This window comes from Mirounga leonina, unplaced genomic scaffold (genome assembly GCF_011800145.1).
Source record: "Mirounga leonina isolate KUSES-001 unplaced genomic scaffold, KU_Mleo_1.0 Mir_153, whole genome shotgun sequence".
NCBI classification, from domain to species: Eukaryota; Metazoa; Chordata; class Mammalia; order Carnivora; family Phocidae; genus Mirounga; species Mirounga leonina.
In genome coordinates this window covers 856429-871039 of record NW_023270387.1, presented here as the reverse complement: position 1 = coordinate 871039, position 14611 = coordinate 856429, and the positions used below count along the sequence as shown (strand labels likewise).

The 14611-nt window shown below is 45.9% G+C and overlaps 1 protein-coding gene and 1 long non-coding RNA gene across 5 annotated transcripts in view; one reads left to right on the top strand and one right to left on the bottom strand.

Moving 5' to 3' along the window:
* Positions 1–920, bottom strand: part of LOC118013153 — a 17205-nt gene extending 16285 nt beyond the window's left edge. For 2 of the 3 annotated variants that reach the window (XR_004679931.1, XR_004679932.1), the window contains exons 1-2: positions 369–920; positions 87–187 (exon numbers count right to left, since the gene is read on the bottom strand). This is a non-coding gene — a long non-coding RNA (uncharacterized LOC118013153). The remainder of the gene's footprint in view (positions 1–86; positions 188–368) is intronic. The other variant, XR_004679933.1, reaches the window with a different exon arrangement.
* MMP7 (matrix metallopeptidase 7) overlaps positions 1–7586 on the top strand; it is an 8522-nt gene extending 936 nt beyond the window's left edge. Inside the window, exons 2-6 of one of the 2 annotated variants that reach the window (XM_035008805.1) lie at positions 2270–2496; positions 2579–2727; positions 4005–4121; positions 5638–5799; positions 7309–7586. In XM_035008805.1, the coding sequence (XP_034864696.1) occupies positions 2270–2496; positions 2579–2727; positions 4005–4121; positions 5638–5799; positions 7309–7337 (684 nt within the window). In that variant the 3' untranslated portion in view covers positions 7338–7586. Of the gene's footprint in view, positions 1–2269; positions 2497–2578; positions 2728–4004; positions 4134–5637; positions 5800–7308 lie in introns of both variants that reach the window. The other variant, XM_035008804.1, reaches the window with a different exon arrangement.
* The last annotated feature ends 7025 nt before the right edge of the window (positions 7587–14611 follow it).

Below are 14611 nucleotides of genomic sequence, written 5' to 3'. Positions count from 1 at the left end.
GGACCGCGCGGGGGGGGCGCGGGGCCGGGGACCACGGGGGGGGGCGCGGAGCCGGGGACCGCGCGGGGGGGGCGCGGAGCACTTACACGGAAGCTGGAGCAGTGGGTCGTGTTACCCTCTGCTGTGGCTCGAGGTTCTTCCCCCGAAGGGCTGCCTCTCAAGGTGGGGACTCCTGGCAGTGGAGACGCTTGAAATCAGAAAACAAGGTAGAGGTTACAGCGGGCGTGACCAGCGGGGGGACTCCCGGCTCTGCCCGGTGGGGACAGCGATGCTCCGTCGCTGCTCACGGGATTCTGCTCCCGAGTAGGGAAGCGACGGCGATGTCAACTACTATGCAACTATCGCAGACCGTCAAGTGCTTCACGTACCTTATGTCGTCGAATCTTCAGCGCTATCCCGAGAAAAAGCGATGGCCGAAGTTCGGTGGATTCACGTACTTGATAATGACAGTGACAGGTGTCAAGGACGAGTTTCTCTGGTTTCAAAAGCCATGGTCTCTCCAGTACACTTCTTAATAAGCAACCCCATAAGTATAAATAATTAATATTTGGTGAAATAATGGGTTGTTGACTCCTAACTGTTGTTCAAAAATTTAAACTTAAAGCGTAAGAAAAGTCTCTTCTATTTCACATTAACGTTGACTTTGAAAAACTCCCAATAATCTGTTAGATTGAACTATGCGAAATTACTGATATCTGACTGTGGGGTTTTTTTTACCTGAAATTTACAGCAATTTCATAAAATCCAACCTAACAGGTTCTCCAAAAGGGGTACATTTGCAAGCGCATTGAGTCCCTTTACTTCCTGCACACGTTGCCAATAAACCAGGGAGACGTTCGCTGGGTTTAACAGAAGGCAGGAAAGTTCATATCAAGAATGCAAAAAGATTTCTTCCAAAACAGTGTCTTTGTAAAGCCCATAGCTCAGGAAGGGATAAAATGACTCATTTGTTTTTAAATAACAGATTCATTCCTAATTGTCATGGATGAATAGTGTTTGTTGTGTTGAACAAAACACAATCCCTGGGACCTTGAAGAGAGAGGACTAAGGTCACTTACATAAAGTGCACATTCCTGAGAGGTTCGGAGACAAGTAACCTTACCGCCTACCGCAATTAGACAGCGCCTGTGTGCGCCAGTGTTTGAATCGTTCCAGGGAAACCATCGTGCATCCTGGAGCCCTCGCTATTGTTCGAATGAGATGGGCTTTGGAAACAGAACCCGAGTTCAAATGCAGTTCCTCTCAGGGGTGACCTTGTGCCAGGGATTTGCTTGTCTGAGCGGCGACTCTTCATATGTAAATAGGAACAACAAAGTTTGAGGTTTGGAGGAGACAAGGGCCTGAGCTCCCTGTACAGTCCCTGCCTTCCTCATGTCCGCACACAGGGGGCCCCCTGAGAAAGTCGCAGGACCCAGGTGCACGTGGGGCACGCCTGGGAGACCGGCCGTGTCCTGCAGCCCACAGGATGGGCAGTGAGGGAACTCAGGGCCAGCTCTGCTGCTAAGTTAATAGGTGGCCCTGGGCACATCATTCAGCTGTGCGAGCTTTGCTGTCTTCACCTGGAGAATATGCACAGTAAACAAAATAATTTCACAGTATCCTCTCCCAGCACTAAAATCTTAAGATGCATTAACCCCAGCGAGGCCCAGACCTCTGGAGAGTCTCGGATGTGGCTGTGTGAGTTGGACCTCTGGGCGGGATCTCTGCTGCGCCCCTGAGGACTCGCTGGGTGCTCTTCCCGCTTGGCTATTACAAGCAAGTCTGTGCTTTATAAACTGTACGGTGGGTTTCTCCTCAAAACATTTACCGGGAGAGGGGCCCCTGGGTGGCTCAGTCAGTGAAGCGGCTGCCTTCCCCTCAGGCCATGATCCCAGCGTCCTGGGATCAAGTCCCGAGTCGGGCTCCCTGCTCTGCCGGGGGTCTGCTTCTCCCTTTGCCGCTCCCCCTGCTTATGTTCTCTCTCTCTCTCTCTCAAATAAATAAAACCTTTAAAATTAAAAAAAAAAAATCATCTTCTGAAAAAAACCATTTAATTGGATAAAAGGGACATGGAGGGGCCCTCTGGCTCATGAAACGGAGTGACGATGCATCCTGATCAATATTAAATCTTCTCCTCATTAATGCACACTTGTTTCACCTGGTGGCTACGTAGCTACCTTCACACCACGACTTGAGCCCCCAGGAATCTGAGGCAAAGACGCACAGCCTTCTGCGATCTAAAAAGAAGACAGTAAAGAAGATGACAGAACAATCCCTCTCTTTCCAACAGGACTATCTCAAGAGGTTTTATCCATCTGGCTCAGAACCAAGGAAGGCTGACAGCTTCGAAGCCCAACTCAAGCTGATGCAGAGGTTCTTCCGTCTGCCGGTGACCGGAGTCCTGAACTCCCGCGTCCTAGAAATAATGCAGAAGCCCAGATGTGGGGTCCCAGACATCGCAGAGTACTCACTCTTCCCAACCCAGCCAAAGTGGATTTCCAGAGTGGTCACCTACAGGTTGGTCCCCTGGGGCTCGCCTCGGCAAACACAGCCCAGCCCTCCCCCTGAGGCCAAACCCTGTTTTCTCGTCTGCTGCCAGGGTCCTATCGTACACAAAAGACCTGCCACGTGTCACCGTGAATCAGCTCGTGGCAAAGGCCTTGACGATGTGGAGCCAAGAGGTCCCGCTTTCCTTCAGGAGAGTTTTAGTGGGGACGGCGGATATAATGATCAGCTTTGCAAGAGGAGGTGAGAGGGTCGCTGCGGCGGGTCCTGCGCGTTCATGCAAGTGCGTCCCTCTGTTCAGGATTGCAAACCTTTCTGTGTGTGATCTTTACATACACTCCGTACATGATCTTTAGGTTCACAGGCACTGCACCTTTTCTTTCATCCGTGTAGAGCCACTGTTTCCAGCAGGGGATGCCAAACGATGGCCCGTGAGCCAAATCTGGCCCACCATCTATTTCTGTAAATAAATTTCGATCCTTTGGGGGGGGGGGGGCAGTTTCAGCACTTGACGGGTAAATACTCATCAGCACACAGTGATGGTCCTTCATTTACCCATTATTGATGACTGCTTTGGGGCTACCATGGGAGAGCTCAGTAATCGTGACAGATACCACCAAGCTCGTAAATCCTAAATTACTTATTATCTGGCCCTTTACAGAAAAAGTTTGCCAACCCTGTTCTGTAGTGTGAATCCTGACAGGCGTACGTATGCGTATCTATATATATTTATGGGACAAGTTAAAATATGGCTAACTAACATCATTAAACCAAGAAAAGGGTTACAACTTCCAAAGGCCCTAAGTGGTCTCCCCGATGGCCTGTTGCCAACCCCCTCAATGGGGTAAGAAAGGAGAAACTGAGAGCATTCAGATTACAGGATTTAAGGAGATAGAACCCATATACAGGGGCTGCTATTAATTGCTAGCATTTTATGGTGCGGATTTAAGGAAAAATGTTGTTCTCTTTGGTCTGTTCTAATGTTGAACTGCCCAGGTGCTGTGAACTGTGGCCAAAGAACATGTCACGGAAGGCACTGACCATGGCAGTCCATGTCTCTCAAGAAATGGATCGAATCCATTGGATTCAAATGGATACAGCCTGATACCAATTCAAGAATAAATATCTCTGCATCACGAATAAACGCACTAACAAAATTCACTGTGACACTCTGTGCCTGGTTCTCCCAGCTTTTCACGAAAGATTGTCCTAAATGGTGCACAACTATCTTGCTGAGTGGGGTGCGGCTCCATCCTGCCGCCATTCGGCCAAGCACAGCGACCAGATTTAACACCTCGATGCCCCTGGAAGTTAGATATGGTGCATTTAAAGTCCCATATTCAGGAAGCCTTCGAGCTCTGGTGGTGGGCAGTGCCGAGAAAACCTGCCTGGGACCAGCACCACGCGCTGAGTGCCCACGCCAGGCTGGTCTTTGCAGCCTCCGTAATTACGTGAACTACAGGATCAGATGGCCAGAGAGCGACTCACTCACTAAGGGCAAACCCCCTGTTTTCTTTCAGCTCACGGGGACTCCTACCCGTTTGACGGACCAGGAAACACCCTGGCTCACGCCTTTGCCCCTGGACCGGGCCTAGGAGGAGACGCTCACTTTGATGAGGACGAGCGCTGGACGGACGGTAGCAGGATAGGTATAGGGCCCCCTCGCTCTTCTGCTGCACGTTGTTTTTAGAAATCTGAACTCCCTATACCAACGTGAATTTGATAATTGCCTTAGCTAATGGTAATTACTGACCCATCGTTAACTGCCAATGACTATGTGCCTCAAGTGCTTTATTTCGTTCCACGTGCTCACAAGGCTGTGCAGACAGAGGATGGGAGGAGGCTGTGGGCTCAAACCACGGGGGGTTCAACCAGCCGTAGGTCTACCAGCCACTCGCCGCGCGTCTTTAGTCAAGTTATGGACTTCTCTGAGCCAGTTTCCATCTGTGAAGTGGGACTGTAAGTCCCACCTCCTGGGATTGTGGTTGGAAGTAAATGAGATAATATTTCTACAGTGCTTTACACGGTGTTGGGATAGCTTAGTCATTCAACAAATTAGAGTTCTTTCTCTTTCCCAAAAATTAGTTGTTTTTTTTAATTGGAGGAAAAGGAGGAGCAGAGACTATGATATTTAAGAATTGTGTATAATTCTGAGATCATCCTCTATTGTTCAAAAGGAAGCCAACCCATCATATTTGTCACCTTACAACATGGGAGATTACAGACACACCCCAGAAAACTAATGGAAGAAAGCTCTGGTATAAATAATACCAAGTGCAGACGATTCTAACACTAAATTAATTAAATAAAATAATGTGGCTGTCACTGTCCCTGAGAGGGAGATCTGTACTAGTGTTTGGTGATGGAAATCCATCGCCAAGGCGACACCTGGCTGTCACTCCAGGCTTGGTGAGGGGGTGACACTGGCTTGCTTCCACGTCCTGAGGGTCTTGCTCATCCCCCTTCCTTCCTGCTCAGGGTGGGCTCACGGAGCGTCCCCAGTCCCCACCCACCATCGCAGCGCCGGCCCCTCCACCAACGCCCAGGCCGGTGCCTCCCACCTTACTGGCAAAGCCTGTCTGTGAGTCGGAGGGAAGATGGCTCAGTAAATCAGGAGCCAAGCCCAGCATTACAGTCCTGGCTTCGTCAAAGCCAGCTTCCTCTCTCCTGATGCTCAAAGTCCTGTCGGTGAATGGCCAGTGTTTTCCGGACAGTGGGCAACTCCCAGTAGTATGACAAACCTACCCAGTGGGAGTGATTCTCTGTTGAACAGACGAGGGCCTGAGGCTCAGGGAGGTCAGTTCATGTGGCCAAAGTGTCCAGCTGGTGAGCAGCAGAGCCGGGTCTTGAGCCTGGGTCCCCAGTGCCCCTGAAGCCTTCGCTTTCCACTCCGGAAGACTGGTATCTGGGTGATTACATAAGAAAAACAGCACATTTTTGTAAACGCAGAAGGGGTGATGACATTAGAGCGCCACTTCTTTGATTCTCCTTCTCCGCCCTCCACTCCTGAAGGCCTAGACACAAGTAAGTGAGCTGCAAAGGCTCTGAGGAGGTGTGCATACTTGCAGTTCTCTTATTTTTTATTGCACGCTGTGTACGACGTTGTTTACAGAGCTGCTTTTAGAGTTCCTGTATGTCACTCTTGGGTTGTAGGAGTTAACTTCCTGATCACTGCGACCCACGAACTTGGCCATTCTTTGGGCCTGGGTCACTCGTCTGATCCCGATGCCGTGATGTATCCAACCTACAGAGTCAGAGACTCCAAGAACTTCAAACTTTCACCAGATGACATCGAAGGAATCCAGAAGTTATACGGTAATATTTATGATTTCACGTCGTCTCCTCCGGGCGGGCGCACCTGAGAGGAGAGACTGGGAAATGGGCATCCACTTGGGAAACACACTGAAAGTTACACCTAAAAGCCCACTGCGGGCAGAAATTTGAGACCTTAGATCCTCAAAACGTCACCAGGCTACTTTATACGGCAAGGATGTTGATTTTAAGTTTTCGATAATGCAGTATCATTCGGTGACATCAGGAAAATGACATGACTGAGGTATGCGGCTCACTGTTCTTTCTTGATCGGTGCAGACACTTTAGAGAGTGTCCCCCTGGGGGGCTGGACTGAGGAAAAAAGCTCCTTCCTCCCCAGCCGCTGAAGAGTCTGAATGATCACAAGAGTAATGAAAGTGCTTTCAAATGACAGGGCGATGTCCTCAGGAGAAGATCATTCCTGGAATAAGATGGATTTAAGACATCAGTCGAACCTAGAATTTACTATCGATGGCATTTCCTAAACTGTGTTCCCAGAACATTGAATAGTCCTACAACTCCTAAAAAAGGAAGCTATGGAAAAGCAAGTTCAAGAAACAGCATCTGTTGTACTTGAGGTGCACCTGCCACTTGAGTTAACCCCGCGCTCCCTAGATTTTAACCCTCTTTATGGAACGCCAACTGAGCCCTGGCAGAATAGCATCTCAGAGAACACGTTCTGGAGAATAGCACATAACTGTGCCTTAAAGTTGTGACTCAAATTGTTGCTGTTGCCAAAAAGTTCATGAAACACTGGCAATTGTCGGTAAAGTTATCACCAACAGAACAGAAAACAGTGGCTCCCCTTACATAAATCCGCGGCGCTCGTGGAATAGTCCGTGGCATGTATCACTGTCCCAGAACGCTAAGAAAATGAGAAAGGGACCCCAAAAGGGACAGACTAGATATCACATGAAGCAGACAGACCAAGGCATTGAATTCTTAAGTGTTAGACAATGAGGCGCCCCAGTCAAAGTTGGATAGAGGTAACTTCTGGACAAATGAAAGCAAGACTTAATTAAATAGGTTTTAAATTTAGTGAGTTCATTCATCCAAGAAGTCGCCATATGAACAGAAAATATATATTCAAAAGAGTATGATTAAACTCATGGGTGTTCTTTCCAGAATAATACAAATAATAGCTACAATGCATCTCGCATTTAGTGCACCCAGCATTTCACATACTTTCACTCACTTAATGTGACAATCCAGTGAGTTGCTGTTATCCTCATCTTGCACATGGGGGGTCTCTCGTTGAGAGAGGCCAAGTACTACCTTACCCAGGATGGCGCGGCTGGTAGATGCAGAGACCAAGATGCAAAGACATCTGCCCCCGGCCCACACTCCATCCAACACCACCCTCTTCGCCTCTGGAGGGTGGTCTTCAGAACCTTTGTTCCAGGCACAGAAAAATGGGCTGGGTGGATGACAGATTGTACTGACTGCAACATCTTAGGATGGATTTTAAGTGTTGTATCCCATGTCATGTGTTCTTATTTTCCCTCTTAACAGGAGAGAAAAGTAAATCAAGAAAGAATTAGAAGAATGGGGAAGAACACACGTTCATCCAGTGGATTCTGTGGGGTTGGTCCCCAGCCAGAGTTAATGCTCATGGCCCCTGAGCTCCATTTAGCACCTTGTCCGTCCTTCCCTGCACCGCGGCTGGTTTTCACCTGTCTCGCTCTCCTGGGGAAAGCATGAGTGTCTCCCTCGATGACTTTCCTCGAGCAGCTTGCACTGGGTAAATGGCAATAAATGTTAAATACACAGATAAATAAAGTTTTTACTCCGTGGCAAAAGGGTTTCTACCGGGAAGTACTGTTTCTGTGTCAGAGAAGACGTGCTCTATGGTGAAATCAAAGATCAAACAAACAAAAGCCCCACATCACTTCGGGTGTTCAGCCTGTTCCCGGGCGGGCAAGGAGGGAGCTCTCCATTGGCACAGCTCAAAGGTGCCCAAGTTCCCCTTTCCCTCCTGGCCAGGCTCTCACTCTGAGTCTTCTGGGAAGTCCAGTTCTTCCCACAACAGGCATGTGCATTCCCAAGATTTTACATTCCCATAGTCACTTGTGGCTGAGTCCTGCCTCGGACCTGATGTCACTGGTTCTCCCCTGACCCGGCCATCCTGGGTTCCCTGTGCTCAGCCCAGGGCCAACCCAGATGTCAGTCTCACCCTCTTCTCTTTAACTTTCTCCAAGCCTGTCCCGCAAGGCTTCCGGGACCCCGTGGACACTGCTAAAGACCTGCCTCAGCAGTGGGATCGCACGTTGCACCAGGACCATGAAACTGGACATTATCTCCATCCCTCAAATCCTTCCCCTACCCCAGGATCACAGATTTCTCACTGGCCGCCCGCCTCCCCCAGCCCCACCCTCCTATCCCCACACCTACACTCCACTCCTCACTTCTCCCAGAAACTCATTTTCCTGACGTCCACGCAGCTCTCTCTGCAGCGAGAGACTCGCGAATGTGTTTCCGTGGGAGAAGCATTCTCTGTAGAAGAAAGAATCAGCGAACTTGAATATAGGGCAGTGGAAATTATCAAAGCTGAGGGGGAAAAGGGAAAAGGATCAAAGGAAAGTGCAGAGTGTCTTGCAGTGTCTTTGTCTAGCTTTGATACAAGGGTAATGTTAGCCTTGTAAAATAAGGGAGTGAGGGGGAAAAGGGAAAAGGATCAAAGGGAAGTGCACAGAACCTAAGGTGCCTTTGGGACAGCATCAGGCTGACCCTGGTGGGAATGCCGATAAGGAGGGAGGCTCTGCGTGTGAAGGGATTGGGGGGGGGGGGGTCTGTGGAAAACGTCCGTACCGTCCCCTCGATTTTGCTGTAAACTTAAAACTTCCCTAAAAAATAAAGTCTTAATTTTAGAAAAACAACCTTATAGATTAAACATTAAATTACAATCTGGAATTTTTTTAAATCAAAAAAATTGACAAACATTTAGCTAGATGGACTAAGGAAAAAAGAGAGAAGGCTCAAATCACTAAAATCAGCTTGAAAGTGGGGACATTACTACTGATTCTACAGAAATAAAATTAACAAATAAGAGAGCACTGTGAGCAATTATATGCCAACAAATTGGATAACATAGACTCAATGGACAAATTCCTAGAAACACCAAACCTGCCAAGGTTAAATCATGAAGAAATAGAAAATCTAAACAGACCCATAACTAGTAAGGAGATTAAATCAGTAATCAAGAATCTCCTGACAAAGGAAAGCCAGGACTGAAGGCTTCACCAGTGAATGCCACCAAACACTTAAAGGAGAACTGACACCAAGTCTTCTCAAACTTTCCAAAAAATTGAACAGGGAGGAACACTCCCTTATTCTACAAGGCTAACATTACCCTTATAGCAAAGCTAGACAAAGACACTACAAGAAAAGAAAACCACAGACCAATAGTCCCTATGGATTTGATGCAGAAATTCTCAACAAAGTACTAGCAAACAAGATTCAGCAGCATAGGAAAAGGATTATGCACCATGCAAGAAAGATTTATTCCTGGAATGCAGAGATGTTGCAACAAGGTGAAAATCAATCGATGTAATACACCACATTAACAAAAAGAAGTGAAAAACCACATAATCATCTCAATTCATGCAGGAAAGCATTTGACAAAATGCAAACGCTTCTATGATAAAAAACACTCAGCACACTAGGAACTGAAGGAAACTCCAACAACATAATAAAAATATGAAAAATCCACAATAAACATCATGTTCAGTGGTGGAACACTTAAATCTTTTCCTCTAAGATCAGGAACAAGACAAGGATGCCTGGTTTTTACCACTCCTACCCAACATCGTACTGGACGTCCTCAGCAAAGCAAGTAGATAAGAAAGATAAAAGACATCCAAAAGGAAAAGGAAGAAGTAAAATTATCTCTGTTCACAAGGATAAGATCTTATATACAGAAAGCCCTAACGATTACACCACATACACACACACACACTCACACACTCACACACACACCTGTTAGAACTAATAAATTCAGCAAAGTAGCAGGATACAAAGTCAACAAGCAAAAATCGGTTGCTTTTCTATACACTAACAATGAACAACCTGAAAGGGAAATTAAGCAAACAATGCCATTAACAATTGTATCAAAAAGAATAAAATACTTAGGAATTAAGGAAGGAGGTGAAAGAAATCAAAGAAGATAAAGTAATGGGAAAATCCCATATTTGTGGACTGGAGGACTTAATATTGTTAAATTGTCAATACTACCCAAAGTGATCTACAGTTTTAATGCAAAAGACAAAAACTTATGCTAAAATTCATATGGAATCTCAAGGGACCCTGAAGAGCAAAACCAATTCTGAAAACGAGCAAAGCTGCAAAATTCACACTTCCTGATTTCAAAACTTACTACAAAGCTACACTAATCAAAACTGGATGGTGCTGGGGCGCTTGGGTGGCTCAGTCGGTTAAGTGTCTGTCTTTGGCTCAGGTCATGACCCCAGGGTCCTGACTGGCCTCCCTGCTCAGCGGGGAATCTGCTTCTCCCTCTCCCTCTGCTCCTCTCCCCTGCTCATGCTCTCTCTCTCTCAAATAAATAAATAAATAAAATCATTTTTAAAAAAGATGATACTGGTGTAAAGAGAGATACAGAGGCCAGTGGAATAGAATAGAGTCCAGAATAAACCCTCATATATGTGGTCAAAGGATTATTCCTATAACTACACACAAAACATAATTTGATCATTATTCTCAGTTAACCATTTAACAAACATTCACTGAGTCAGGAACTTCAGGAGAGAAGCAGCATGCAAAGGTGAAAAACATATAGCATGTGCCTTCCAGAACCTCAAAGTCTGATGAATGAAGAAGATATTCCAGAAATCGTTATAATACACGATGTTAAGTGCTGCCATAAAGGACTGAGCAACGTGTTGAGTTTCTGAGGTCCAGCCTACAATTTCTAGCGTACCACAGATCACGTGCAAATCCAAAACTCCAGTTTGACCATCCAGTATTCTGGACATCCAGTATTCTGGACAAATAGGACCTCCCTAACAGGCTTGGGACTCCCCACCAGCCTGGACGGGACTGTCTTACAACTTTGATACAACCTAAGACTTCACAGACTCCAGACCCGCATCATGGTCTGAAGGCTCCCCCGACCTGCTCCAGTCTCTCTTTATCCCTCCTAGGCACAGGAAGGATACCCAACAATAAATCTCTTGTGTGTCTGGGCACCTGGGTGGCTCAGTTGGTTAAGTGACTGCCTTCGGCTCAGGTCATGATCCTGGAGTCCCGGGATCGAGTCCCGCATCAGCAGGGGGTCTGCTTCTCCCTCTGACCCTCTTCCCTCTCGTGCTCTCTGTCTCTCATTCTCTCTCTCACATAAATAAATAAAATCTTTAAAAAAAAAAAATCTCTTGTGTGTCTAATCACATCTTGGCATCTGCTTTTTGGAGGACCTGAACTAGCATAAGGGGTGTTTCGGTAATCTATCACTGCACTAAATGGTGGCTTGCAACAACAATCATTTTATTAAGTCCCATGATTTTGTGGGTCAAGAATTTGGGCAGTTCTCCACAGGGCGACTCTTTTGCTTCATGGGGCAGATGGGCTGGTTCGGAGGGTCTGAGATGGCTTCACTCCCTTGTTTGTCACCTTGTTACAGGTGGCTGGAGATCTGGGCTCGGCAGGGACTGCTGGTTATATCATAAACACGGTCTCTCCAGCTTGCAGATGGTAAGGTGGTAGGACTTCACACCTGGAGGCTCCGGGATCGAAGAGGGATCCCACGAGCAAGGAGAAGCTACATAGCCTTTTACTTCTAGCCTCAGAAGTCATGTAACATCATTCCTGCCGTAGTCACTGATCAAAGCAACCACAAGCCCACCAGACTAAAGAGGGCACATACACGCCACCTTGATGCAAGAAATGCCTAAAAATTTACGGTCATGTTTTAAAACTGCCACATGGGGTCACCCTTTCTCTTACGAAACCGTGTATCGTTTAAACCAGAGGCGCTTTATCCGTTCTAACTGAAGGTACGTTTGCTTCATTAAAACACTGTATGGAATGAATGGATAAAGAAGATGTGGTTCATACATACAATGGAATACTACTCAGCCATCAGAAAGGATGAAATCTTCCCACTTATATTGACGTGGATGGAACTGAAGGGGATTATGCTGAGCGAAATAAGTCAGTCAGAGAAAGACAATTATCAGCAGTGGCTGGGCTGGAGTGCCCGCAACTTGTTCATTCACAAGTCGGGTCCTTGGCACACATGGTCCAAATGGTCTCTTTACCCAGTGGCCGAAGGCCCAGCCCTACAGGTTCCAAGAAGCAAAAAGCAGAGGCAGCACTTTTGCGAACTCTCATCTGCTGAAGCAGACATGGTGCCAGGGATTCAAAGCGAGGGAAAACCAGCTCCGTTTCTCAATGGGAGAGCCCGACAGGAACACGAGACCGTCTTCAGTGCGCCCTCCCTGCCACGTTCTAGGAATTACAGCCACCCTGAGAGGTGGGTAGCAGCTTGTCCCCTCCAGCAAAGGGGAAAGTCTCACGGCTGCCACGTGATGACACTGGGTTTGAAGACGTGGTTGTGCCTCTCAGGTCTTTATTATTGTTTCTCCAGAAAGATACCGTTAAGGATATGTACAAAATAAAACCGAACAAAACGACTTGACAGTGACTTTGTGTCTTGCTCGCTTGTCTCCTTCTTGTACCTGAGAGCCATGTTATTTGTAGAATTATCAGTCAGGGCCTTGTACTGCTTTTTGGCTCCAAATACTGTCCTTTCGGGGTTTCCCATCACTATTGTCCACACACTAAACACTCATTCCCTATGCAGTCTGCCCTTCCTGTCTCTTCACGACCCAGACAATGGTTCAGCCACCAGCGTGTGGCCCATGCTCTGTTCTTTCAACGAGACCATGCGCACCTGAGTTGACCACACGGATTTCAGCTCCAGGCTAACTTGCCCTAATAACACAACTGCTCTCTCTGCTGTGTCCTCTGAGAAGGCAAAATAGTTCAATAATGGCCTAGCCATTATAATTCTCCCCTACCCCCAAGTCCTGACGATTTCTTTCTAGCAACTTTATTCTTCCTTATTTAGCTGCTTACTTATTTTTATATTTTGAGCTTATTTTTGTATTTCACCTGAGGTACGGATCTAATTTATTTTTTTCCACATAGTGAACCAATTTTTCCTACAAAATGTCTAAATAACACAAACTCTCACTGGCCTCTTTCTGGGTTTATTCTGTTCCCTGGGCCATTTGTTTATTTCTATACCTGCACCACATTGTTTTTCCTATTGTAAATGTCTGACTAGTTAGTAGAGTGAGTCTGTCTCCCTTTTGCTTTTCTTTTTCATGATTGTCTTTTTTTTTTAGTAAAATAGATCCAATTTATTGAGTCTCTACTATAGTTTGCTTTTCTCATTGCACAGTTGCTTATGCATATTAACACCATCTAAAGTAGTCCCTTACCCTAACTTCTTTTTTTTTTTTTTTAATTATTATGTTCAATTAGCCAACATATAGTCTTAATCAGGGATCAGGGAACTACAGCCCATGGGCCAAACTCTGACCACTGACTATTTTTGTAAATAAAGTTTTACTGGAACATAACCATACCCATTTGCTTACATACTGTCAATGGCTACTTTTAAGAATGACAGTAGAGTTGAGTAGTTGGCATCCAGCCACCAAAGCTTAAAATGTTTAGTGTTTTTACAGAAAAATTTTACAGAAAAAGTTTGCTGACTCCTGGTCTTCGTTACTCACAGACCTGAATACTTCCACATAAAGTTCAGAAATATTTTGGCAAGGTTCCTAGTTCTGAGTTCTTGATTACAAGCAACAGAAATTGGTTCTATCTAACTTAATGCAGAAATGAATTTACTGCAGAAGGCATCGCCGGGGCTCTCAGGAAAAAGCCTAGAGAAACAAGTTCAAAAAATGGGCACGACCCAAGGACCCAAGGAAGAGCATGACAGACAGGGCTACACTGCAGGGGGCCTGGTTGGGATGCGAGCATGGACGCTGCCACAGGGAGAAGTCTTTGGAACTCTCCCTGCGTCCCTGTACCACTCAAGAGTCTGAGAAGGAGAAGCTTTTGTCTGAGCTGGCATCACACACTCGTGTGCCAGCTTCCAAAGAGCAAGGCATGTCTGGCCCTTCATCCACTTCCACAGGGAGGGGTAGGCTCCTGGCTTCTACCAACACTCACTCAGTGGAGGGTTCATTCAAAATATGAGCAGGGAAGGATCTCCCCAACAGCAGCTGTGACTTCGCTTGAAATTGCATTAAATTGGGGCAAAATCGTTATCTCCAAATACTGCACCCTCATTCATGAAGATGATTTATCTCACTTTTAATTCAGCCCTTTCTTTCTTTAATCCAGCCCTTTGCTGGAGGTTTAAATGTTCTTCTGTAATGGTCTTGTGAATTTTTGTCTCATAAGTCCTTGATATTTTACAGTTTTGTTATTGTTGTGTTGGATGTTTTGGTATTATACTGTCTATTATCTTCTTGATTTTATTATTGCTGGTATTGAGGGATACTACTGATTTTTGTATATTGATCTTATAGTATGTAAACTTTCTTATTACTTCTGAAAGTCTGTGGGTTTTCTTTAGTCTTCTGTGTAAATGATCACAATACTTACAAGTGACAATTTCATCTCTTCCCATCCAATCCTTATATTCCTTAGTATTTTTTCCTGTCTTATTACTTTGGCCTGAACCTTCAGTGTTATGCAGAAAATTATGTTAGCATGTATTCTTGTACTGTTACTGATCTTAAAGCAAATGCTTTTCAAATTTTTCCAGGTAAAAAGATAAATA